Source organism: Miscanthus floridulus, chromosome 17, assembly GCF_019320115.1.
Source record: "Miscanthus floridulus cultivar M001 chromosome 17, ASM1932011v1, whole genome shotgun sequence".
NCBI classification, from domain to species: domain Eukaryota; kingdom Viridiplantae; phylum Streptophyta; class Magnoliopsida; order Poales; family Poaceae; genus Miscanthus; species Miscanthus floridulus.
Genome location: NC_089596.1, coordinates 83,661,540 through 83,687,718, shown reverse-complemented (window position 1 = coordinate 83,687,718; position 26,179 = coordinate 83,661,540). Strand labels below are relative to the sequence as shown.

Sequence of the window (26,179 nt, the reverse complement as noted above, 5' to 3'; positions counted from 1 at the left end):
CATGAGGACAAGGGACCTCACCTCCCACTCATTTCCACTTGTTCAAAACCCTAGTGTGTCCCCTCTCCTCCCTCTCTCTCTCTCTTGTTTAGTTCCAACATAATAGACTTGGAAACATATTCCCCTAGATATTCTGCATGTATTTGAGTATTTGTGTTCATAATTTTTTTGTTTAGATAAATGTTTCTATGCATAATTCATTAATAATTTTCATGCTTTCTATAAAATCATAAAATGAATAGCTTCAACTATAGCCCGCTATAGCTTTTGGAGAAGGTCGCCGCTAAATATCATAGCCCGCTATTTAAAACATTGGCCATAACGCGAAGTGGCGCTGGCGCGGCGCGTCGAGGTCCGGCTGGTAGGTGACGATGCCCGTGGCAACGCACTCCAAGTGATGAGGCGGGAACGAGAGGGTGGCGGCGAGGACAACGATGCTGTGGATTTCGCCACTAGCGTCATCCGCGAGCACGTCGGGTAGCTCGTGGGACTCTTCGGTGGATGTTGAGCAGCCGGTGCATGTGGGTCTGGCCGTAGGCAAGGAAGAGTCGGGCGCCGTCATATTAGCCGAAGTGGCGGGGCGTGGGGAACATGTTGTGGTCGCGGTAGCCGCTGAGGTAGTAGTAGATGCCAGTCATGTCGGCGGGCGTGAGGAGCAGCCACGAGAACCGAGGAGGCGGAAGCGGGGCCTGCACGACCGCTGCGAGCCACACCTCGCAGACCGCGGCCATGCATGCGCGGTCGATTGCGCATGTAGGCGGTTCACGATCTAGGCCACCATGGCCCCGTTCGCTTCTTTTATAATCCGTACTTTTTAGCTTATTTTTTTTTTCCAGCCGGAACAATATTTTCTCTCACAACAAATCAGCCGAAACAGTGTTTCGGTTTGTTTTTTCAGCAATGCGAACGGGCCCATGTCGATGTGGAGGTTGGCCCACTGCCAAGGCATAGTCATGGAGGCGAAAAGGTGGCGCGGCGAGGGATTGGGAGTTGGGAGTTGGGGGCTTGGGCTCGGTGTGGTGGATGGCGGTTGGCGGAAGGCCAAAGAGAAGATGCCAAGAACAAGAACTCCATAATGGAAGCGCTGCGGTGCGGGGGACCCTTTTTGTTCCGAAAGAAGCTGGGGCAGAGCGCCCAGGAGAGCCGTTGCAAGACGTAGGGGAAGCTCCGTTTCGGCAAATGGATCGCGCTGGGAGTCTTTTGAGCTATTTATTTGGGTCGATTGGGAAGCGACAAGCCCAAGTACATCTGAACTGGTTCATTAAGAGAAACCCGGATACGGCCCAGGTAAAAGTTTGGCTCTGGGAAGACAGATCCAATCTTACAGCCTTTTTCCAGAGTTCGCTCCGCCCGGGCAAAGGCAACAGCTCAAGAGCGTCAAACTCGCCTACTCGAACGGTACGGTCGAACTCTCTCCACGATTTTAGCACTTCACAATTACGAACACCGCCGTAAGCCAGCTCTCTAGCGCTAATCGATGCTTGAGCTATAAGTTTCTGGAACGTACTCATGCCCGCCTCTGCCATCCGGAAAACACGACACGACTCCAGAGCCGACTACGGACTACACGTCCCCCCTCGCCGCTGGGACACGCGTCCGCCGAGCGCCGCTGCCCACTTTATTTAAGGCTCTCACTTGAGGCCATCCGCTTCCGTCCTCACACACGAGCTCGAGGTATCTAGCTAGAACACTCGATCGGCAAAAAGAAACAACGCACACGAATCAAGCGGGGCATCGCAGTCGCAGGAGGCGGCAGGAGCAGCAGGAGTATCAGATCGCGCGGTCACCATGGCGCAGGAGGGGGGCCTGAGGCTGGTGTCGCACCCGATCGCGGCGCACGGCGGGCGGCTGATGCGGCAGTACTCGGCGGAGGGGCAGGGCGCGAAGAAGGACATGTCGCCGCCGCTGGAGTGGTACGGTGTGCCCGAGGGCACGCGGTCGCTGGCGCTGCTGGTGCAGGACATCGACGCCGACCCCGTCCTGCCGTGGACGCACTGGGTGGTGGCCAACATCCCGCCCACCGCCAAAGGCCTCCCCGAGGGGTTCTCCGGCCGGGAGGGGGGCGCCGCCGCCCCACCGGGGCGCGAGTACGGCGGCTTGCAGGAGGGCATCAACGACTGGAAGCAGCCCGGGTGGCGCGGCCCCGTGCCGCCCTCCCATGGCCACCGCATCCAGTTCAAGCTCTACGCGCTCGACGACGAGTTGCACCTCGGCAACAAGGTACGTTCGTTCGCGCATGCATGCGTGTACGAATGTTTGATGCTAAAATTTTGTTGGGAGCGTGCTAAGTATATATGCTTCTTGATTTGTGTGTGATCGAATTGCAGGTGACCAGGGATAAGCTCTTGGAGGCCATCCAGGGGCACGTGCTGGAAGAAGCCGAGATGGTCGCCGTGTTCCAAGGAGTCGTCTCCAACTAACACCACCATGGTTCCTCACATCTCTGTTGGTGTGCTTTGTATTTGTGTGGCAACCTTGTAGTAATTTTGATCGAATAAAAGGGAACTTTACATGTGCTTATTGCGGCCCGAGTCACGTGGGTTCTTTGCGTTTTTACCCACTCACCCTCCATGATTCATGAACCACGGCGATCCATGGAACACGTCCCGGCCGTCAGCCGTCACATTGACACGATCACACGATACTGCGAAGGTTGGCCGCGGGCCCGCGTTGATGGCAAGTTGGATCGTGTTATGGCCCATTTACGGTCTGGTATCGATACGCTGGTAATCAGCAACTGCATGCTCTGGGCCTGTGGCCCAAATATGATACATGGATCTGCGAAACCTTTCTTATTTTTTGCTAATATAAAAAGCGTAAAGAAACATTGCTCATTTCTCGCGAAAAAAAAATGTCTGCTAAAACGCCGTGTCCTCCCGCACAGACCGGTCGCGCGGCTACAGCTGAATGGTGACGCCCCTGGCTCCCATGCCTGACATCCGCTGGTCCGCCGACCCTTCCCTATCCATCATGCCACCACCGCCGACCCTCGCCGCCAAGTCGTGCCTGGTGGCGTCGAACTTCTCGCCGTCGCCCCAGAGCGCGTAGGCCTCCTCCCCGTGCGCGGCGTCGTCGCCGATCATGAGCTGGTCGTCGGGCATCCGCAGCGGCACCACCAGGCCGATGGCGAGCAGGATGAGCGACGTGACCGCGACGTTCCACGCCACCACGAAGGCGGCCCCCGCCAGCTGCTTCCCGACCTGCCGGGCCCCGCCGCCGTAGAACGCGCCGCGGAGGCCCGGTACCGGGGACTCGATCTCCAGCAGCTCCGGCGTGGCCAGCAGCCCCGTCAGGACGCCGCCCAGCAGGCCCGCCACGGCGTGCGTGTGGAAGACGGCCAGCGTGTCGTCCACCCTCATCAACAGCGCCGACTTCTTGTGCAGGATCATCATGGTGAACCACGGCACGCTCCCCGCGAACACGCCCATGATCACCGCCGCCCACGTCTGCACCAGCCCTGCACACACATGCATGCACACGGAAATTTACAGATTGCACAAAACAATTCCCCGGGCGCCTAATCATGTCGCGCCTAATAAAGCAGTAACACGGCGGCTAGTGAGGCGCGGCGCCGAGAACGTTGCTCTACAGATTTCGCTTTCGTTCGAGCCTGACATGCCCGCGATTGGCTGCCGGTTGCCCGTTTTTCCACCGCCCTCTTTTGACTCGGCATTAGTTTTTGTGATCCGTTCTGATCGCTTGACGTTGAAATGAAACTTGATTTAGGCATAAATGCATAATACAGCCAAACGCCAGATGCTCCGACGACCCAGACGACTGATGAAGCCCAGTCAGCAGAATGTCGTCTCGGCGCACGCGACGCGACCCGTGAAACAGAAGTTTCTGGGACGTACGGTACGGAGAAGGAAATGCCGTACGGTAGGATTATAGGATGATAGTAGGGGGCACGGGCAATGGTTTACCTGCTCCTGGGGTGATGCAGACGAGCCCCGTCATCATGCCCTGCACGGCGCCGATCACGGACGGCTTGTTGAAGAAGATGACGTCGAGGCAGGTCCAGGTGAGGAGGCTGGTGGCGGCGGAGACGTTGGTGTTGAGCACGGCCACGGACGCCGCGATGTTGGCGGCGTAGGGCGCGCCGCCGTTGAACCCGGCCCAGCCCATCCACAGCAGCCCGCCGCCCGCGATCATCAGCAGGATGTTGTTCGGGGAGAAGCGCTCCCGGTCGCTCTTCAGCCTCGGGCCCACCTGTCGGCAACACAAAACCAAAACCAACGGCCATCAGCAGCAGCCAGTCCGGTCGCTCTTGCTTGCCGTTGCGCTCTTGCCATTGCAAGATGACACGACGATTGAGACTTGAGACCCCAAGCGTCAACATCAGCATGTTGCCGGTTGCGTCGAGTCAGCCATGGCCATGGCCCATCACCCATGGGAGGCGTACCAGTCCGCGCCGTCCGTCGGCCTCGGCGGCTACAACCACCGCAGAGCAGACGACGGAGAGGCTATCCTATCCTATCCAATCCAATCCAATTTGTTCACATGTTCCTTGCCCGACTTAATCCGTTTCTTTTTTTATCCAAAACAATATTTTTCTCTCACAAATTGCTCCAGATTCATCTAAATTCCTCTAAAATTCGTAAAAAAAAAAGGGGCCTAAAAGTTCCCTTTCCGGTGCGCAGCCATCAGCAACATGCATGCTAGGGGCTGTTTAGTTCCACCAAAAACGCTAAATTTTTCAAGATTCTCCGTCACATCGAATCTTTAAACGCATGTATGAAGCATTAAATATAAATAAAAAATAAAACTAATTATACAGTTTAGACGAAATCCACGAGACGAATCTTTTAAGCCTAATTAGACTATGATTGGACACTGTTTGCCAAATAACAACGAAAATGCTACAGTAGCATTTCGCCAAAAATTTCGCGAACTAAACCGGCCCCTAGTCTCACGTGGTCGTCAAAAGGTGCAGGGGAAAAAATGTCTGCAACCGGACGCATTAATTTCTTCCAAGATGACTTTGAATCTGTGATGCAGTGCGTGCATTCCCACGGACACAGTGGCGTCTCCGCGAGGAATCCACATTGCCTGGCCTGCTGTGTCAAATGAATAGAGTACTGTCTATACAGTCCACACCTACCTAACACGTTACCCAAACCCGAGCCGCCGGAACAGTGACCTGACTCGCCGCAGGCGGGCCGGAACAGAGTGACGTCACCATTCCGGTGACGATGTCACGTGGGATGGGAATTGGGATCGATCACAACACAACGGAAATAAGAGGCGCACGCACGTACGTACCCAGTAGGCGGCGGTGAAGCCGGCGACGCCGGAGGAGAGGTGGATGACGTATCCGCCGGAGTAGTCGATGACGCCCCAGTGGTAGAGGAATCCGCCGCCCCAGAGGCTGAAGGCGCCGACGGTGTAGGAGAAGAGGAGCCAGAGCGGGGTGAAGGCCATCCAGGCCTTGATGTTCATGCGGCCCAGCACGGAGCCCGCCAGGAGCACCAGCGTGATGGCGGCGAACTCGAACTGGAACAGCACCAGCGTGGCCTCCGGGTAGAGGGGCTCGGTGCGGGGCGTGCCCCCGTGCGCGGTGGCCGAGAGCGAGGCCCGGCCGACGAGGTAGCTCTGGGAGAGCGCCACCCCGGCCTTGCCCCAGAACGGGAGCAGCCGCTCCCCGAACGCCATGCGGAACCCCACCAGCACCCACACCAGCAGCGACGACGCGTACGCGTAGAGCGCCATGAAGGCCGAGTTCACGGCCCACTTCTTCTTCACGATGCTGCCGTACAGCACCACCAGACCTGGCATGGACTGGATGCCCACCAGCGTCGCCGCCGTCAGCTGCCACGCGTTGTCGCCCTTGTTCAGCCAGTCCGGCACCGCCGGGAGCTGCGCCGCGTACGCGCCGCCCGACGCCGCCATCTCGCTCGCTCCGTGCAGGGCGGGACGGGACGGAGGAGACGCGAGCTCGGTTCGGTGGTGGCTAGCTGCTCTGCTATGCTAGTGCGCGCGCGCGCGCGTTTAATACGATGCGGCTACCGGCTAGTAGGACTTTATATGGGTGATTAACTGGTTCGTGGCTTCATGAACTGGCGCTTGATCTGCGATAAATTATGCAGGTTAACCAAGTGGATCATAATTGGACGGCGGGGAGTTCCTGACAGGCATGAAGCGAGCGACCAATTGGATTGCGAGGCGAAGAGAGACGACCCAGACAGGAAGGTCAACCCGGCAGCCACGAATGGCACGCGCGGTATGCGGCGTGTTGCGTACAGCGCTTTTCCATTCTTTCCCTTCTCCCGTTAGAGACACGCCTCCAGACTGTTCTGAAGATGACAAGAACATAGTTGTTCCATTCCATATCACGACTTGAATTGTTTTGGTATATGGGATTTCTTTGTCATTTCTGTGCGTGTTAGTTGAGGAGATTCAAGTCGACGAATGAAACCTAAAACGGAAGGCACGTGGAGCATGGAAGGTAATGAAATGGGCTCATGGTCATGCGGTTGATGGAGGTGCCGTTCGGCTGGCTGGAAAAATGGCTGATGTTGATGTTGATGTTGATGCTGATTTGCCTGCTCCTTCCTTGTGTATACTTGTCGAGTCGCTGTTGGCAATGTCTACACATACACGACGTCCAGACTATGGCCCCGTTCCGTTGACCCACACTTCTAGAATTGGGCAATGAACTAGTGTCCTGAATGCTAAAGCCGAAAAGCCTACGCAGTTTCACGGAAATAGATTACACATGGCCGGGTTCATGTCAGTCAACTGACTAACTGCATTCTTATGGTCTTGTGGGCATGCAAGCCAAGATGGCCTAGTGAACTGAGTATAAGATTTTGTTGCGCTCGTATGAACTCAAGACATCCTCGACTCCATCCGTATCTGTTGGCAGCTCTGCCTCTGCTCACCGTGTTGATCGCAAGTAAAGATGGCAACTAGCCCCGGTACCCGATATCCGACAGGTATTTGATCCATTAGGAGATGGGATGGAATCATATCTTTACCCGCAGACATCTAAATGGGTAAGAATCCATTTCCGACGGGTATAGCGGGTACGGAAACGTTCCATGTTTACCCGTCCCTGTTACCTGTTGGGGAACCCGACTATTTGAGCTGTCATGCGAATATTAGGCCCAAAGAAGCTCAACATAGGTATTTTGGCACAAATCTGAACAATCATATATATATAGTTTATGTGTTATAGGAACCCTAGTTTAATTTTTCCTCACCATCTCCGTCAGCAGCACAAGCACGCCTGCCTCACGAGCGCTCGTGCCCCTCGCTTCCTCAGTTCGATCTCTCTGCCACCTTTGCTCGTCCTCCTCGCAACCTCGCTCCTTCTCCTCGACATCTCCGAGACTCCGACACTTATACCCGGGTAAAGAAGAAACGTCTCCGATTGCAAAGCTGCGACCCCAAGTGTCCTGGTTTATCGGGTATGCAGTACCCGTCGGGTATCTGTTACCCGACCGATGCCCGACGGGTACGGGGATGGGCAAGAATCTATACCCGCGATAGTTAATGGGGACGGAGACGGGATAAATTCTTCGTAGCGGGGAAGAGAACGTTCCGACGATACCCGATGGGTACATCCCCGTTGCCATCCTTAATCGCAAGGTCAGCGGCATGCTTGACTGGATGGTGGATGCCCTCACAGTGCGACCATTTTTTTTATCGTGTCCAGACTCCACACCCCACGAGACGACATTTCGTTCGGACGCATCTCGGTGGGCCTCGACGTCCACACAAACAGCCTGACAGACAACACTGTTCATGCTAGAAATACTGTTTATACTGGAATGTTGTGAAAGAAAAACACTGCTCCAGCTGAAAAAATAAGCTGAACAAACCGGCTTAAAGTGCAGCCGAACAAGCCGGCTCACCTTCCTCTTGAATTGCCACTGTGCCCACATCCATACTTGAACCACTCTCCATGCCTGCATCGCCACAGCGTGCTCCACCGCGACCGCACCGCAACGCAACGGCATGCTGCACCGCACCCAAGCGCCGCCGCCTGCCTTCCTGTCTCCCCACCGCCACTCACTACTCGCCGTCGAGTTCTACGAGCGACGCGGTGTGGTCCACGGCGACTGCTCCAGCGCGGCGTTCTTCACTGTGCCTAGCCACTTGCCTGCCGCCATCCTCCCTCTCCACTACACCCAAACACCGCTTGCTGCGCTACCGCAACTCCCCACCGGGTAGGCAATGGCTACTAGCGGCGCCAAGTTTCAAGTGTTTCAGGTGTTCCAGATGTTGTTTTCAAGTGTTTCATCTGAATGTTGCGTATATTGCAATGGCTATATACGCATGTTGCCACTATACGTTCAAGTGTTTCAGTTGTTTCATACATATATTTCAAGTATTTATAACATGTTGCAAGTGTATATTTCAAGTATTCGTTTCATATGTATGTTGCAAGTGTTTTATCTGAATGTTGCAAAACTAAATCTGGATGTTGCATGCGCTTGCAATGGCTTTCAAGTGTTTTTAGGTGTTTTGCAAGTGTTTCAGACGTATGTTGCAAGTGGTTCAACTGTTTTGAATGTATGTTGCAAGTGTTTCATCTTGATGTTGCAAAAGTAGATCACCGCCGCCGCCTGCTGCAGGAGCATTGGAAAGCGTACGAGGCACGAGCGGTCCCCGCCTGCTAGCGCGTGGAAAGCGTACAAGGCACGAGCGTCAAACGGTCTCTGTGTGTCATCGGTCGGGCGAGTGGCGGGTGCGGTCCGGGTGGTGCGGGCCCCGCTTGGGCGCACCAGGTGTCGCATGGGAAACAAGGTACTGGCACCGGCACGAGCGTCGCTACATGTTTTCGGTCGGGCGAGCAGCGCGTTCGGTCCAGGTGGTGCAAGGCCCCCTGTGAGCGCACCGGGTGTAGGCGCGGGAAACGGGGTACTGACACCGGCGTCCGTCCGGACGCTAGCAATCACCGACGAGGAAGTGACTGTGGTGAACAACCCGGGTGGTCATTAATCGCAATGGGTATGGTCTTAACTGCCGCATCTCTAGTTTATAATAACCCCCATAGAATTTTAATTTCTAACCACATTTTCACCATCCAACTCCAAGTCGCCAATCCTCTATACTTGCAAGTTGAAACAGGTGAAGCATCTGAATGCATGCTGTGGGCCTGTGGCAAACAGCCGACGATTAGCGCGACCAGTTTCGAAATAATGATTTATTAATCCTTATTGTTTTAATCTACACTAAACTATGTAAAAGAAAATTCCTCAAAGCGACCAGGTACACCGGGACACTCACCGGAGCTAAAATGCTGGGAGACATGTCCACCATCATGTAACATTGCCGAGTAATGAAGCCAACAAGTTGAGATAAACTTCTTCCGGTACCACTAAAGTACTCCTGGTCCTGGCAGTCCATCTGAGGCTTGCTGCCTGGGTGGCTGGGTCGGAAAAGGTGAATCTGGGGAACAGGCAATCCATCCGCCGGAGTAGATTCATACAAGAGTGATACCATGTAATTAAATTATGCATCCAATCAACCAACTGAACCTCCTAGCCAGGTTGCATTAGCAATCAACATAAATGTAAAACAGCAAATCACAAGTAATGCCATATATCTCATAAAAACGTCTGGTAAAGCTTCATAAAGCTACAGAAAAATAAACTTCGAATAATGGGATGGAGTTAACCGAACATTCAAATGGAAACCGTCTGTGGCCCTAACAAGGCGTGTGAGTTGCTCCACATGTTGCAGCAAGATAACCCTATACCAAAGCAGAGCATGCCAAAAATGGATGCACCACTAGATCAAAACTATGAAAATGTGGATCTTACAGCACACAATTAATAGCTCAGAACAACATTAGACAACAGACCTAGTAGCTCAGAAACAACATCATTATACAATCAGCCTGTTCGCTTGTTGGTTTCAGCCAGCCCAAACCAGCCAGCCAACGGTGTTTTTCTCTCACAATAAACCAGCACCAGCCAACCCAAACCAGCCCAGAAACCAACCAGCGAACAGGCCGGTGTAAGGAAATGACCGTCTAACCGAGCGATTGCTAATCTCAACTGGTACAGTCTGCTAAATTCTAATGGCTCTCTAATTTATCATCACCAACGTATTTTCTAAACACAACTTGATATCCAGTGTCAATCATCTATATGCTTGCATGAAGTGTTGAAGCACATGAATGCATGCTATGGCAAACAGGTGGAGACCAGAGCAACCAGTATCAGAATAACTATTTATGAAGTCCCATTAGTACTGTTCTACATGCAATTATGCAAATGCAGATCACAAAGTACCCAGGTGCACTGGGAATACTCACTGGAGCTGAACTGCTGGGAGACATGTCCACCATCATGTAACACTGCTGAATCATTGAGTCACCAAGTTGAGATAATCTTCTTCTGGAGCCATAATAAAGTAATCAGTTTCAAGCTTGCCTCCTGGATCTGGCAAGGTGAATCTAGTGGACAATGTCACCGCTTTAGCTTAGTATCTGGGTAACAGGTAGTACTAGATTAATACGGCGGCTCTCCCATCAATTATTTATGCACCAAGTTAAACAGCTAAGCCTTAGGGCTAGGTTGCCCTAGATATCATTATATTTGGCATTACTTGTGAAAAGGTGAACCACAAATAATGCGAAATATACCTTTAAACGTCATGTAACATGTAAGCTTAATAAAACTACAGAAAAGCAACCTTCCAATTGCTGGGATTGAGTTAAATTAACAGTCAAATGGAAACCATCTGTGGTGCTGGTAACACGTGTGTTGCTCCAAATGCCGCAGCAAGATGAAACACCATACAGACATAAACTAGGTTTTTTGAACTTAGAGCACGCCAAAATTGATGTACAACTTGACCAACTAATACTACGAAAATGTGGATCTTATAGCAAACAATTAATAGCTCAGACAATCTGGTTTGCATGTTATAAAATGCACAATTGCAAATTGATATCTCAGCCATTGGTAGAGGATCCAATAAATCAAGTGAATACCATTTTTATTTTTGAAGATGGTGCAAACCAATTTACTAAATCAAATAGAATGGTATAGCATTTTTGTTATAAGTCAGCAACACTCTTTAAGTAATAAGAATGTCTAATATGACTATGCAGATGCCATTCATTCAAAGAATACATTTTGGCAAATCAATTTTGTTTGTAAAATATAAGTCAGCATCTTTGAATAGCGATTCAAGGAGAATCTGAAAAAGTGATTTTTGACTGTGCTATTCAGTTCAAAACAACACTGACATGCAGACAATACAGAAACCTGTGTTGATAAAGCTCAACTGTAACACCATGTTGAGCTTACTAACTTTGTTAAGTGTTAACACATATTCAGTTACCTCAGACCAAGTACCAGCATGTTTGCCTTTTGAGGACGGACCCAGGTTTTCGGCCCCCGCGTCACCTCCACGCAGGCGACACGGGAGGCGACCCAAACCCTAGCCGCCTCTCTTCCTTCCCTCCCTCTCTCCAGCCGCGCCGTCGCCGGAGCAGGCCGCCGGCATGGCCGTGCAGCTTGCCGTGAGGGCGGCGGCGAGGCTCTTCTTCGCGGTGGAAGCTGCGATGGTCGGAGACGAGCTCGCGTCCTGGGGCTCGGCGTGGTAGCTGGGGCAGGTGGTGGCGCCCGCGTCTCCAGCGGCTGTCTGGGGCAGCCTCCTTGCTTCGGCGTCCGGATCCGGTGGTCCGACGGCCGGATTCGCGCGGATCTCCGGCGGGCCGCGCCTGGGCGGGCGCTGGGCGGCGGTGGCGGCGGCTCCTGTCCAAGACGCCGCGGATCCACGGGTTCGGCGCCCGTGGTGGCGGCTGCGTCGTCCAGGGCCGGGTCTCTTCCTCTTCCTCGCGCTTGGTGGCGGCGTGCGCAGTAGCGGGGCGGCGGGGCGTGCCCTCGCGCGAGCCGCGTGGGGCTCGGCGGGGCCGCCTGCTGCGGCTGCGGCGCTGGCCAGTGCCCGTGCAGGCGCCGGGCGGTGGCAGGGGCCCTTTCTTCCTCCTCCGCTTCCCCCTTTCCTCCTTGGCCTTGGCGTGGAGGCGGCGGCGCTAGCCGGGGTCACTGGGTCTGGCGCCCTGATGGCCAGATCCGGTGCCCCCAGGGCAGGGGGCGGCGCCCGAGGTGGGGCATGCGCCTGTCGGTGGCTGGTGGAGGTCGGTAGCGTCGACGGCGGGTGCTTGTGCCGGCGACGGCTTTGGCGTGCGGCAGGGTGACGCGCATGGCAGGGTAAGTCCACCTCTGCATGTTGCCCGGTCGGAGGGGGTGGCGGCCGACGCAGCTGTGCGGCTGCTGTGAGCAGCCGGCGCGTCGATGCCCCTCTGGAGGGGCTTCTGCGGGATGGCGGTGACGACGACGGTGGCGACAGGCTACAGTACGGCATCTTGGCTCGACGTTTGTGCTAGGGGCACCTCGGGCGAAAGCCTTGGCGACGGCGACGCCTGTGGGCGCCGTTTTCCTTGTTGGGGACGTCGTGTTCTTATGCCCCCAGCCATGTCTTCCACGGGTGGAAACCCAGTCCATTCCTGGACAAGCGACGGCGGCGCTATCTGCGTCGTACCCTTCCTGAAGGCGTCGTTGTGGAAATTCGTCTCGGCCGTGATGTCTCCTTCGGCGGATGTCCTCTGCCTCTTCGGCGCCCGGTTGACGCGAGACGACGAGTTCTGCATCGGGAAGTCGGAGCTGCTGCATTAGGAGATGTAGCTTGGCAACGATGACGCGGGTCGAGCCCTCCTTCTCCGACGGCTGGGTTTCAGCTTTAGATGCTCGGCAATCGCCGCGGGCGGGGCGTGGGATCAAGGCATGAAGTCGGAGCTGCTCTTCGCGGAGCCGTTGAGCTCGGCAACGATGACCTGTTGCAGCCTCCTGCTTCGGGCCCGTTGGTCTAACATTTTAGGATGGGTCGTCGGTGTTTTGCCATGGAAAGTCGGAGCTGCTGGCTGCTTTGCAACCACGCTCGGTAACGATGACTCATGGTAGTGTGTACTCTACCGCGTTGCGTGGGTGGGCTAACCTTTCGCGGTGTTTGGCACCACGCTTGGTTACCTTTGCTTGTATATAAACTTCATTCGTCTTAATTGAAAGGCAGAGCTCCTGCCATTGTTTCAAAAAAAAAAAAAAGTTACCTCAGACCCAATTATTTTGTACAGTACATAGTTCTCCTTACCTGTGAAGTAGCCAGTTTCAGGTTTCATCACCAATGTTCCAGATCGATTACAATGCTGCAGCAAAAATAAAAGAATTCCATCGCATTCAAAAAAAAAATCCTGAAAAGCACCAAAATGGTTGAAACATCCAAATCCGAAAGGTAATATAATTAACAGACTAACATTTTACTAAGAGAGGCGATTCTGACATACCTGAAATCTACTAATAAGCTGTAACTGGGTGCCACTGACAGTCTGACACCCACAAACTAACACAAATACAACAACGAGTTCTTTGATAACTTCGGAGAACGAGTATTCTCCTCATATTTGAAAATTATCTATTCTTGTACATCACCTCTTCAATGAAGGGAATAGTTCAGATGTACTGTACGAAAACAAAGCTCCCTTATCTTTACAACATGTCATCACCTACAATCTAGACTAAAGTCAACCAACGTCAAGTGTGCCCTCAATAAAATTAAGCTGGCCGGAAATCAATGAATCAAGAATCTATAGTTGATACCCCTTATAGTTCTACCATGTTCAACTTTACATGGACGCCATCAACTGCATACTTCCAATGCCAGGTTCCACTGTCCATCAGTTCGTCGCGTATAAGATCCAATTTAACAACAAAACCTGTTGGACAAGAAGGAATTCATTCATCAGGAACGTTGGGTGCATGACATAATGTGGGGTGGGGTGGGGTGGGGTGGGGTGGGGGAGTAAAGATAGAAGCGAACTTTCAACCCAAAAATATTTTATTTTTATGCATGTATGCATGAATCTTTTCTGAAATCTAACTATTACTACTCTTAATGAGAACGAAATTTGACCAAGTTATATCCATTGCACATAATAGCAGGAATAAAATGATTCACACTTCAGAACACAAATTTGTAATTAGAATGGATAATTGACCTAAATGGCTATATCTAGTGGGCGGCTGGAGGCCAACAAATTTCACAACTTGCAAAGTAAAATCTAAAATGTTCACCCACTCATCAACTTGCAAATGAATAAAAAAGAGCACAGAAAGAATCATAGGCCACTGCTAATTAACAAACCTGCTCTGTCCTGAATGATGCACATTCTATGACCATCGGGTACTTCAAATACATGGTTACCCTAACAAAACAAGGGGGAAAAATAAGACAAAGAACAACAAATCAAAAAAAAATGCTGTCTATTAATAATTGCACCTTCAAGACTACATCTTTTGCCTCAAATTCTGCGTTTCCATGAAGAATAATCTTTACAGATTCTGATCTCTCCACATCATGCTTCCAATAGACATTATTTGGAGAAGTCCAATTGATCCCTTCGTTCACAATTTTAACACTTTGAAGTCTGCATCTCCCGCACCTTTCAACAAACGTGGCATTAGAGTTCCATACTAACTGGATAGATGTTTATAGCAACCATGTGTTTAAAAGTAGGTTACAACCTGGAACCACAGTGCAGTATCTGTTCACCATTTTTGTTCTTCTTGGTTGAACCCATGATGTTGTCAGCTAGAATAATAAGGCTTCCATCCAGCTTTAAGAATTTAACATAACAAACTTAGTTTGTACAAACAGGCAAAGTAACATGAAAAATTATCGTTTTGATTGTTACCTCAACATCTTTCCATAGAAACTCAGCCACCTCTATTTGCAACTCTGAACCATTAGAAACAGAACCACCTACGAACTTCATGGAGACATTTTGGTGACCACCAAAAGTAGACAAGGCAAAGAATAGAACGAAAGATATAGACAATGTTTAGAAGTAATAAGTCAAGCACTAGCAACTGAGCATAACAGTCCGTAGAGGATCTTCCACACTACACAGGGCAGCATGGAGCAAGGACCAGCTTTCCCATCTCACAGAACGTTTGTAACGGTAATTCTACCGCATTTCCTTTTTTTATCTTTTTGACATGACACAAGCAATTAGTCTTTCATTCAATTTCAAGTTTCTTGTGCTGCAAGTGACCCATCTACAAACATTCACAACAGTTCATATCTTTCATGCACAACATGCTCAAGCTCAACGTTACATTTTATGCATATAAGATATTAGGAACATGCCATTATGTCACATTAGGTAACAGTGAAAGGTGCTTAGTCTGCGTTCAGATATTGCGGTAATGATCTGTACTGTCCCAAACAACAGAATGTTCATTTTTGACAGAATCCTTGGTATATGTAAGCTAAATGCAGATCAAAGAGTATACCATGACATGTGTCAAGAACTGTCAAATGATAGGTTTTGTTATGCTCGATGTTCATGAGGGATGGTAAGCAATTGCCTTGTCAATCTTGTTGCTCAAAACTACATAGGCAAAGTGGACTACAAAGGAAAATAACTCTGCCCTTCTGAATCTTGCTTGGCCAGTTGCAGCTCAAAGACATATCTCAGGTAGAATAAATTATCTAATAATGGGGAGAAGAAAGATACCGATATCATGTTTACCCATCAAATGCATACAATGCCTGAATGCCATACCTTTTGTCGTATGATATCCCAAAATGGGCCTAGAGCAGGATGAAGAAATATGAGAAATGGCGGTCCAGAATGCATATACTCGCTGTTGTCTTTAACCTGATGTTTGAAAATGTTTTAAATAAATTAAAAGAAAAACACTTCAGGACTAAAAAATACTTAAAATAGATTATGAGAAAAGATAGTCCAGCAAAACGCTGTAGGTAATACCACATGGAAGGCTAACTCATGCCAAATGTGAAATAAATTCATAGACAGACAAGGTACAGAAGTACAATTACCATGGGGATATCTATGCTGCAACTGGAAAGGAGGTCATGAGCATTACGCATAATGTCAAGGAGTGAACCCTCTGGAGTCTGTAGATCAACCAAAGTGTATATTTTGAAACATGAGTCAGAAATAATTTCAGCTAAGTTACAACTGCAAGTTCTATAACATAAGACTTAACAACAACATACAGATGTAATAGTTTCAGAAAAGATGTTATGTCAATATTATCATGCTATTATCAACACACCTTGTCTCCAGAAGAAATTAAGCAAGTAAGCAGTTTTATCTCTGTAAGAGAATGGGCTGAGCTATCTAGCTGTAGGTGCAGAACTAATGCCACTTCATTAAGAAAATAAGGCCTGGCAGGCCCATTAGGGCCACCAAACTCATTCAAGTCAACATCAGCATATCAGGCAGCATACTTGGCGCTACACATTGCTGATTGCTGACCTACTGAACACAAAACTGAGGAACACAAAGTAACTAACAACACAAGATAATTTTACTTCTACAGTTTGTATGGAAAAGCAAGTTTGTGTGATTCACTGCTTTACAAAATGTACATCTACACAGGAATGTCGACAAAAAGTTTATTATTGTATATACTAAGGAAAGGTAGAAGGCGCATTGTTAATATGCAGTTCTGCACTGATTGGCATGTGAATCTATGCATTGGAAGACAGGGTAAAAATATTAACCTGGTGCAATGATCTGTCTTCTGATTTCAGCTTCCTTTTAGCTGATGAAGTGACTCTTTTCCTTTCATTATATACAATGAAAGTGTTAAGCTCACCTGTTAAATATGAAATAGCTAAAACTCAACATAACGAAGTGAATAAATAGCTGCACAGAAAAATTAATAAATCGGTTAACAAATGTTAACTACCTACATACTTTCTATTCCCTTGCTGCATCTGTAGTTATAAGTGTTCATAAAATCATCTGCAATGTTTTGCATTGTGCACTCTAGCCTGCCTCCAGCAGCACTGTCAAAAAAAATGATTGAAAAGAATAAGCAGTAGAATCATAATAAATGACTTAAAAGGAATAAGCAATAGACCATAATAATTAAATGTGACTTTCATATATATGCCAATTTATTCCCACATACAAGTTACAAGACAACATCTTACAGAAGCAATTATGTCGTCAATACTCATCACAACGTAATAGCACGTAAAGAGCATGCCAAGGCTGTGCGTTTGGCAGTCTCAAAAACTGGCTTTGGCCTGCAATCTAGCTCAACTTGGCAAGGATTTTCATGCCCACGCTGGTGAGACAAATTGGCTCTCATGCGCAGGCAAGGTTGGCTTTGCTGGCATTGTTCCTCTCTGAACAAGCTCCTCTGCATCCACTGGAGTGACAGTCCCTGCTGAATCAATGCCTTCCCACCGGATTAATGAACTCACAGCGCTTATAAAGCAACTTGTGGTAAAAACCGAGCACCTTGTAGTTGAAATCGAGCTTCCTTGCTTGAATCGGCGCCTTCACTTCAGAACCCAGCACCTTGTGATGCAAGTTGACCTCCACATCGCTGGGCCATGGAGTTGACACTGGGATCAAGTTTCTTGTTCCACAAACCTCAAAAAGGACTTGCTGCTTGGCAGCAGAAGGATAGGTGGATAGCAATCTACTGCTACCCATCAAACCAATCTACACAAGCGCAAATTAGCTGCTCTCCGGCCAGTGAAACTCAAGTCCAAATTCGTGCTGCTCTCCCCCGAATCGATCATCACAAACTCCAATTGATGCTGCTTCCTTCCCTGTCGTGGCTCGAATAGATGCAGGAATCGGCCAGGATCTGATCTCCACCGCATGCCTGAGCAGCTGAGTGCATATGCAGGTTCTATTCTAACTGCTGGAGAAGAAGATAGAGGGGAAGCAAGGCAAACTACTCCAAAATGTGATTCTGATTGTAGTGCTGTAAATTTTGGGCGTGTTTGGTTCTCTTCCTCCACTCATGTTACCTCGCTGCACTTGCCTCACCTTGCCAGGTGATTTACGATTATACAATGTGTTATATATACTTCTATCATAGTATTAAGAACAGGGTCCAGTTTGAACACCTTTCATGTTTAGGGGCCTATCTATTATCTATTATTCACTAGAAATAAGCATAGCCACCTCAGTGCAGTTACTTGCAGGTTTACTTGCCAATTTACATCAACCACAAAGCAATACAGAATGAGTTTAGGCCAAACTGATAAAGACAAGTCTTTTATACATGAATAACTGATGCGGCAAATGAATAGCCATGCTGACTTATGAAATCATCATGTGATAACTGATAAGCCTAACCCTAAGCATCCACTACCAAAAACTCAAGGGTTGCCAGTGGGCATATAAACAATATTAGAAGTTTAAGGTGAATTACTGAAAGGAAATACCTACACTCAAAGCCGAGATGGTTGACGTACGATACTGCCTTTTTCAAATTCAGCACCATCCCTGGTAAGCAACTAGCATTTTTGCGAGATCCAACTTCCTCTACTGCTTGTAGATCAACATAGAGAATGTTCGTATTTGCTGGAAAGCTAACCTGCGAACTAAATTTAGAGAAACATATATGATAAAATAATTGATAAGATATTGCCAATATTGAACTGTAATCTTATAGAGAAAAATATCAATCCTAAACACATCACTGGTTCTCTGCATCCAATCAAACTGACTGAACTGAAGCAGCTATTCTTTGAAAGAGGTAAGCAGCACGGAACACAAATGTTCTAAAACTATGATCATCATCATGTAATACCAACAAATGATTGCCATCCAGGTGAAGCTTAGTCCAACAAAATATTGTTGGAATATAAGTGAATTGCCCACCTCTCCCCAAAAGCTTGAGAGGTGGGCAATTCACTTATATTCCAACACTCCCCCTCACGTGGAGGCTCCCTCATGCCTCAGACGTGGAATAGGAGCGAGCAACAATTATTTCATTTTAATTGCGCTAACCAGGATTCGAACTCGAGGCCTCTGGCTTTGATACCATATTAAGTTGCATGCACCGACCATTTCAACCCAAAAGCTTAAGCTGATGGGGAGAGGTGGGCAATTCACTTATATTCCAACAAATATATTACAGAAATTAGTTTTGTGTACTAAACTTTTCTGGTGAACTTTAAGTGGTATTTTGGAGAAGCAACAAAACCATGCCCCCCAGAGAGAGAAAGAGAGAGAGAGTATGTGCATACTTGCATTCCAATTTCAAGAGTGCATGGTTTTTATGCAGCTGAGAATGACCTAAAGAAATATTACCTGTCAGTTACTGTAGGTTCTGGGATGCCATACTTTTCAAACTCAGTGTACTCAATACAAGTGATGCCATATGACCATAGCCCCTCAAGATTTTGTTTCTCAATAAGGACATTCACTCCTTCAGTAGCCCCCGGTCTTCGCTCACAAGATGCAAAACCTAATTTCTGAAGCATGATGTCAACTCAAAGAGTTTCAAACAACAGACTACCAATTTGATGGTGCAAAAATAGACATTATATAATGACTTGTATCAGAGACACACGGGAGCCACCTCAAAATAGGATAGTACTTAATGCCTTTTCTTTTACCTTATTGCATCGAAGGCCTATTCCTGCCAATGACATCACGGTCAAATCAGTTGCAGCAACCACATTGCTGAAAATAACAAACAAAATCCACAATTATATCCTGTCAAAATGCTTTTTCAAAAAAAAAAATCCAGTCAGAATGTTTTATTGATTGACACCCCAAAAAGGAAAAGAGATCATTCAGCGGACAACCTGACTTGGCGTACAGTTGCACCTTTTCTGCCACAATTTTGTAACCATTGGAGTACACCTCTATCATATGCAAGTTTCCAAATAGCACCATGACCACCAGGTTTACCAACAGGAAAAAGTGATTTGCTGACTAACCATTTACCATCCTCGGCGTTTACTACAGGTACCAAAGGCTACAGATACCATTGAAGAAATTTAGTAAGAGCTTCATAAAACTTGTGGGCAGAATGATTAAATTCCGATTCTACAGACTACAAACGAACACTCTAATGGATGGATATATTATATAAGTCCCTGGTTATATACCTGTTCGAACAACAGGAAATTGTCACGGCCTCTACCAAACCAATCAAGTCTTTCACATATTGCAATTATATGTTCATGATTATCCTTCACAGAACTAGTCATGATTGCAACTGGGGTTATACATTGACCTCCAAAGATCTTGAAGTGGAGAAACTCTCTAGCCTGCCAAACAAAGTAGTGCTTCACATTATTATATAATAACTGGGTATATAGCTTTATAGCTATTTTAAGCCTTTACAAACATAACTAATCCAAAAATAACAAGGCACTTACACAACCAAAAAGCAATTGAAAAAACTAGATGCAACAATGATATCCCTTTCTTAAGCGGACATGATCAAAGTGTGTAAAAACAGGTGTTACAGTAGAAGAAACTATATGCAAAGAAACATATTGTATGTAGATACCATAAATCGGTAAAAAAAGAAACTACATGAAAAGAGGAATTTCATATGCACAAGAAGTTACCTGCAGATCCCTTATCAGCCCTTCCAACAGAGATCTCCCACAGTAAGGGAGCAACGCAGCAGGAAGGGATTCACCAGTATCTGAGTCCACTAAACCAAGACGATCACCCGCACCACCAATTGGGTAAATTTCACCTAGTTCTGGCAAACCCTAGAAAACATCACATTTCAGTTTGTACCTTACAACAGAATACAGATGCCTTATTTAATGTGCAACATTACTCAATGTAATTTGCACTTGAAATAAGAACAGTAACCAAGTATTGACATCCTTATCGTAAATTTCAGATAATGTCGTAATGTTGTAAACGAAATAACCTCAATTCCCCACAGAGCTGCTTGAGATGCATATTCTTTATCCTCCAACAAATTAAGTCCACTGGGAACATGGAAATCAACAAACTTGTCTTTGCTAGGTCGGTGCATGTGATCCTTAGAGGCTGAAAGGAACTCCAATGCCATAATTTGATAGCTGACGTGGATAAAGGAAGTAAAGAACATCAATACTACTAATACTCTTCTAGATATAACAGATTAACAACCAGATAAACAAAATGGCTTAAGGGGATAAGTTAGAACTAGGGATGCACGTCTTGTTTTTTTTTTTTGGGTCATTGGGTCGACCCAAAACTCATCTGATTGAACTGATCTGGATTTCAAAGCAAGGGGACCGAGATAAAATTGAACTAGTTTAACGTCCCACTAGGTGTAACCAGTTGCATCCTTTGTTAGGGCCATCCAGTTAATGTTAATCAAATGTGTTCGAAGGTTCATAGTTTCAAAACATGACTCAACTCACCTTCCCGTATGACTGCAATTTTAAATATGATGCCATAGCTCGTAAATGCTGTTACTACTTTGCACCTTTTTCAGTTACTAACTTCTGATTCCAGCACGTATCAAATTTGGCTACTTGTGCTACTTCGTCGTTTACTCCCACATACAAGCAAGCAATGCTCACCCGATGATGCCTCCAATGCAGTCGTAGAACTCCTCGATGTTGTCAAGGAACTTGAGCAGTCTAGGGAGCACCCCCATTTCCTCGCTCCCCTTCTCGCCACCCACCACTCCCTCCGAGGTCCACTTCCCGACCAAACCGGCCAGGCTATACAGCGCATCCCGCAGGGCACTCCCACCCCTCGCCCCGTTGCGGTGGTGGTGCTCGTGGTGGCCGTCGCCGCCGTACCAGTCGAGCTCACGGCCGAGCACGTGCTCCTGTCCTGCCGCGACGAGGCATTTCAGCAGGAGCACCTCGCGGGGCTCGAGCGCGCCCAGCACCCCGCGGCTCGACTCCTTGCCGAAGAACGCCGCGACGCGGGGCTCCGCGTCGAGCACGCGGAGCTTGTCACGGAGCGTGCGCGCCGCGCGGAGCCTCTCGCGGGCGGCGGAGAGGCGCGCGACCTCCGCGGCGATCGCCGGGTCCCGGCGGGGCTGCGGCTGCGGCTGCGGCTGCTGAGCTGGGGGAGGCGGCGCGGGCGCGGGTCCCGGTGGTTCGCGATCGATCGGCGCGGTGGAGACGCCCTGCGAGCGCGAGGCCGGCGAGGGGGACGGCGACGGCAGCGCGGAGAGGAGGCGGCTCCGTCCGCCGCGGCAGCGCGGGGCGCGCGTGTGCGGGAGTGGGAGGCGCGGCGAGGAGAGGGACGCGGCGTGGAGGCGGAGGTGGGGAGGAGCAGGAGGGGTGGGCGCGCGAGAGGCCATGTGTTTTGGTGGTGGGCAGTGCCGCAGCGCGGCAGTGGGGAGGGAGCGGGCGGGTGGGCCGGCGGGTAGAGCCGTAGAGGCGAGAGCGGGATGGGGAGCCGGGGAGGGGATAAGAGGAGCACACCGTGACAGCGAAAGGCCGAGGGGCGGACGGGCATATGCTCTCGGGCGATACGGTGTGCCTACTGGATTCTCGGGTGCCCACGGTGCGCGGGGTCGCGCGTCGCGGTCGCGGTCTCGCCGAGCCGGGACGAGGACAAAAGGGGGATGGTTATTGGCTTATGGGCTGTGGCTGCGCGCGTCGGCCGACTGGTGAGTTTTGTTGTGTTTGATGATTGGGCTTGGGCCCTGGAGGACAAGGAAGAAACGTGGCCCATACTTACCGCTTCTTTATCAGAATTCCCAGGTGTAAGGTGTTTGTGCAAGATTTATGTGGGTATAATACAAAATAATGTGTTTGTGCAAGATTTATGTGGGTATAATACAAAATTTGACATAACTGGATGAGATCAAAAGAATTCATCTGCACGCGGTGCGTTTTGCGTTAGAAAGAATCCTTGGTTGCGCAAGCCAAAACTTTCGCGCACTTTTCATTGTTGCGCGATCAATCTTACCTGGGCAGGCCACTTCGGAGTTCGGAGACCGGTTTCATTACTCCAAAGTTACAGATAGAGGCCACAACACCAAATTCACCAAAGACGGAAAAAAAACAGAGGAAATTGAGAACGTGCGGATGCTGGTCACTTGAGCTGTCCTAGCCTCCTAGGTCAGACGGACTCCAAAGCCTCCGACTATCCGGCGTGGCAACGCATGAGGCATGACACCGACCTTCGACGCGTGTGCCATAATCCCGTACGTGCGTGCCCCTCCCACGCATCACGCATGCACTATATAATGTCACCTGTGCCTTTGCCCCGCAAACCATACCAAGGGTGCCAAGCAGTCAAGCACGCCAACCTTCGACAGCACGAAGCAATGGCGCGAGCCCTGGCAGCAGCCGTCGCGTTCTCCCTCGCCGCCTTGCTCCTCGCTTCGACTCTGGCCACCGCAGCGCCGACGAGCGGCATCCCGGCCGTGTTCGCGTTCGGGGACTCGACGCTGGACCCGGGGAACAACAACGGCCTGGCCACGCTGGTGCGCGCGGACCACGCACCCTACGGCTGCGGCTTCCCGGGGGCCGCGGCCACGGGCCGGTTCTCGGACGGCAAGCTCATCACCGACTACATCGTGGAGTCGCTCGGTGTCAAGGACGTCCTCCCGGCGTACCGCGACAGCGGCCTCACCGTCGCGGAGGCCTCCACGGGGGTCAGCTTCGCGTCGGGCGGGTCCGGCCTCGACGACCTGACCGCGCAGGCCGCCATGGTGTCCACGTTCGGCTCGCAGATCGGCGACTTCCAGGACCTGCTCGGCAAGATCGGAATGCCCCAGGCCGCCGAGATCGCCAGCAGGTCGCTGTACGTGATCTCCGCCGGCACCAACGACGTCACCATGAACTACTTCATCCTGCCAGTCCGGACCGTCAGCTTCCCCACCATCGACCAGTACAGTGACTACCTCATCGGCAGGCTCCAGGGATACATTCAGGTACGTTTTGAATCAATCTAGTTATTAATGGCAAGACTAGCTAGTAACTTTTTATCGCTAATGATGGTGTTTATTTTCCTTAACTAACAATCCAGAGCCTGTACAATCTGGGAGCCCGGAACTTCATGGTGTCCGGCCTGCCGCCGGTGGGGTGCCTGCCGGTGACGAGGAGTCTCAATCTGGCGTCGGGAGGAGGCTCCGTCGCCAACCAGAACGCGGCCGCGGAGCGGTACAACGCGGCGCTGCAGCAGATGCTGACCAAGCTGGAGGCCGCGTCCCCCGGCGCCACGCTTGCGTACGTCGACGTGTACACCCCGTTGATGGACATGGTCACGCAGCCCCAGAAATATGGTGAGCGGCAACAGATCCACAGCCTGCGGAAATAAACTAGGCTAGCTAGATCGATTGAGCTTGAGCACCTGCTGATTCGTCTTTGCTGCGTGCGTTGCAGGTTTCACCGAGACGAGCCAAGGCTGCTGCGGGAACGGTCTGCTGGCGATGGGGGCGCTGTGCACCAGCGCGCTGCCGCAGTGCCGGTCTCCGGCGCAGTTCATGTTCTTCGACTCGGTGCACCCGACGCAGGCCACCTACAAGGCGCTCGCCGACCACATCGTCCAGTCTCACATCCCGCAGAGTTAGATTAGCTGGGTTTTGTAGGAACGGCAATGACATTGTGTGTGAAGCTGGTTCGGTGTTTATAGGAGATTGAGGTAGTTAGGAGATATAGGATTTGTATAGAATGAAAAGATATTCAGTCACGATGTTTACATAGGGAAGTTAATTGAACAAAGTTCTGAGTACTTGAAATAAGGGCCTGTTTGGATCACAACTCGGTTATTATAGTTTGAATTATGCGTGAGCCATTGGCCTCTGTGACATCTATAGGCATGTTCCATGCGACATTGAATCTTCTTTGATATGCTACCCAAGCCATTCCCTGGAAAATTTACCAGCCTCTCAAACACGGTGATCGGCGGACATCCATGGTGCCCATGTGATCTTGTTTGTCCCAGACAAGTAACGGCAACGGGTAGGCAACATGGCTCAAAAGCGGGGCAAATTCATTTTTATTCATCGAGTAGTCGACTCCAACACATGAATCAATTCTTATCTCTCCTCCATGGTTCGCTTCCTTCGGCGATGGGTTTGATTCATTCATATTCCAACATCAGATGATACATCGCTTTGCTTTTCCTAGTGTTTTTTTTTTCACTGGAGATGGCCTTAGTCATATTTTAGCTCATTGCTTCTATTTTTTCATTAGCTAAAACAAGCAAATTACAATCTCGCACGAGCAGTGAGAAACCCATCACATGCTCAACTTCTGCCGTTCTAAGCAAACTAAGCATGAAGATCTAGGAAACAAACACGCAATACTTCAAAGGTATGGAGCGAACAATCAACGAATGAGGCTACAAGTGGGTTGTTATAGGGCATTAGCATACATAAGTAAGCTTACATATTAGGTACTGTAGTTAAGTTACACAGTTCAATAAAGGAGTCAAGATGCTTAGAGCCTAGCTTGGGATCAACTTGGGGTTTATCTGGTTCGTGTTCAGTAGCAAACTTAACTTCCTGCTCAACATTTGTCTCCTTGGTTGCTTCGGTTACTATATGAGTGCAAATAGTATCCCTAAACTTAACTTCCTGCTCAACATTTGTCTCCTTTGTCCCTCTAGACGGGTGAATAGTATCCCTAAACTAGTTGGGACTTATGTAGATAAGGTCCTTCCCTAATGTGGTCTCATGGAGTGGCCAGCGAGGCGCCGAAGTAGCATCTCCGATCGAAGATGAGATGTGACTATGAGAGGCTACAGTCAGTGGAGAGAGGGCGTTAGAGGCATCAGGGTGGAAGGTTGAAAGCTAGGGCACGGTTTTAGAGAGAGAGAGAGAGAGAGAGAGAGAGAGAGAGAGAGAGAGAGAGAGACCAGAAAAGTTAAGGATTGAGTGAGTTCGTTTCACAAGAGCTTGATTCACATATCTTTGATAGCAATGATAGAGTGGGCTCTTGTACAATGTCACGTCCACTGTCAGCCGTTTAGCCCGTTTACACAAAGGTCGCGGACGCTCCGCTGAGAACTGGGTGCTCTCGGGTTTTGGGGATTCAACCTTAACAATTCGACGGACACTCCGTCTCTCGGTCCAAAAGGGTGTTGGTGCGTCTACTGGGGATTTTAACGAACTAGGAAGGTCTATCGGACACTCTGATGCATTAGGCGACAGAAACCGTTTAAACGCTACACGGTGGTATACCGTTTCCGTTTAATCGGTTGTTTTCACCGTTTAAATGTCCATTTTTTCCTTTTAAACACCCTTTTTGCCGGAATAATAGACTAAACGGTAGGTGACCAACTGTTTACTGTTTAGCGTTTAGGATAACACTGGTCACGTCTTCTCAATTGTGAGAAACGACGTAGATGGCCTTAGTTTGGACAGCTTCAATATGATACAAGGCATCCACAGGAAAGCACACCAAGTCTATGTTGTGTTCATCTCCACTAAAGATCCAAAAT

The 26,179-nt window shown here is 49.5% G+C and overlaps 5 protein-coding genes across 8 annotated transcripts; 2 read left to right on the top strand and 3 right to left on the bottom strand.

Moving 5' to 3' along the window:
- The first annotated feature begins 1,682 nt into the window (after nucleotides 1–1,682).
- Nucleotides 1,683–2,512, top strand: LOC136518977 (uncharacterized). Its single transcript, XM_066512649.1, has 2 exons — nucleotides 1,683–2,220; nucleotides 2,328–2,512. Exons 1-2 carry the CDS (start codon nucleotides 1,789–1,791, stop codon nucleotides 2,418–2,420), a joined length of 525 nt encoding a protein of 174 aa, XP_066368746.1. The 5' UTR covers nucleotides 1,683–1,788; the 3' UTR covers nucleotides 2,421–2,512.
- A 178-nt stretch (nucleotides 2,513–2,690) lies between these two features.
- On the bottom strand, nucleotides 2,691–6,017 carry LOC136516508 (ammonium transporter 2 member 1). The gene is made up of 3 exons (XM_066509911.1): nucleotides 5,263–6,017; nucleotides 3,924–4,209; nucleotides 2,691–3,457 (listed from the first exon to the last, which is right to left on the bottom strand). The coding sequence occupies exons 1-3, from the start codon at nucleotides 5,887–5,889 to the stop codon at nucleotides 2,898–2,900; spliced, it is 1,473 nt and encodes a 490-aa protein (XP_066366008.1). The 5' UTR covers nucleotides 5,890–6,017; the 3' UTR covers nucleotides 2,691–2,897.
- A 5,383-nt stretch (nucleotides 6,018–11,400) lies between these two features.
- LOC136515889 (predicted GPI-anchored protein 58) lies at nucleotides 11,401–12,327 on the bottom strand. The gene has a single exon (XM_066509353.1). It carries the CDS (start codon nucleotides 12,325–12,327, stop codon nucleotides 11,401–11,403), a length of 927 nt encoding a protein of 308 aa, XP_066365450.1.
- Nucleotides 12,328–13,369: 1,042 nt separating this feature from the next.
- On the bottom strand, nucleotides 13,370–22,130 carry LOC136514991 (UTP--glucose-1-phosphate uridylyltransferase 3, chloroplastic-like). 4 transcript variants are annotated; one of them, XM_066508695.1, is made up of 17 exons: nucleotides 21,346–22,130; nucleotides 20,703–20,856; nucleotides 20,386–20,535; nucleotides 19,918–20,079; nucleotides 19,612–19,784; nucleotides 19,420–19,486; nucleotides 19,112–19,275; nucleotides 18,241–18,399; nucleotides 16,748–16,839; nucleotides 16,552–16,664; nucleotides 15,862–15,939; nucleotides 15,584–15,679; nucleotides 14,711–14,785; nucleotides 14,541–14,632; nucleotides 14,296–14,458; nucleotides 14,161–14,221; nucleotides 13,370–13,732 (listed from the first exon to the last, which is right to left on the bottom strand). In XM_066508695.1, exons 1-17 carry the CDS (start codon nucleotides 22,080–22,082, stop codon nucleotides 13,620–13,622), a joined length of 2,649 nt encoding a protein of 882 aa, XP_066364792.1. In that variant the 5' UTR covers nucleotides 22,083–22,130; the 3' UTR covers nucleotides 13,370–13,619. The 4 variants fall into 4 exon arrangements, 3 of the variants coding, with proteins under 3 accessions (XP_066364792.1, XP_066364793.1, XP_066364794.1); XM_066508696.1 differs by having other exon boundaries at nucleotides 16,552–16,646; XM_066508697.1 differs by lacking the exon at nucleotides 15,584–15,679.
- Nucleotides 22,131–23,057: 927 nt separating this feature from the next.
- LOC136514987 (GDSL esterase/lipase At2g31550-like) lies at nucleotides 23,058–24,325 on the top strand. The gene is made up of 3 exons (XM_066508693.1): nucleotides 23,058–23,666; nucleotides 23,762–24,017; nucleotides 24,118–24,325. Exons 1-3 carry the CDS (start codon nucleotides 23,058–23,060, stop codon nucleotides 24,303–24,305), a joined length of 1,053 nt encoding a protein of 350 aa, XP_066364790.1. The 3' UTR covers nucleotides 24,306–24,325.
- Nucleotides 24,326–26,179: the final 1,854 nt, after the last annotated feature.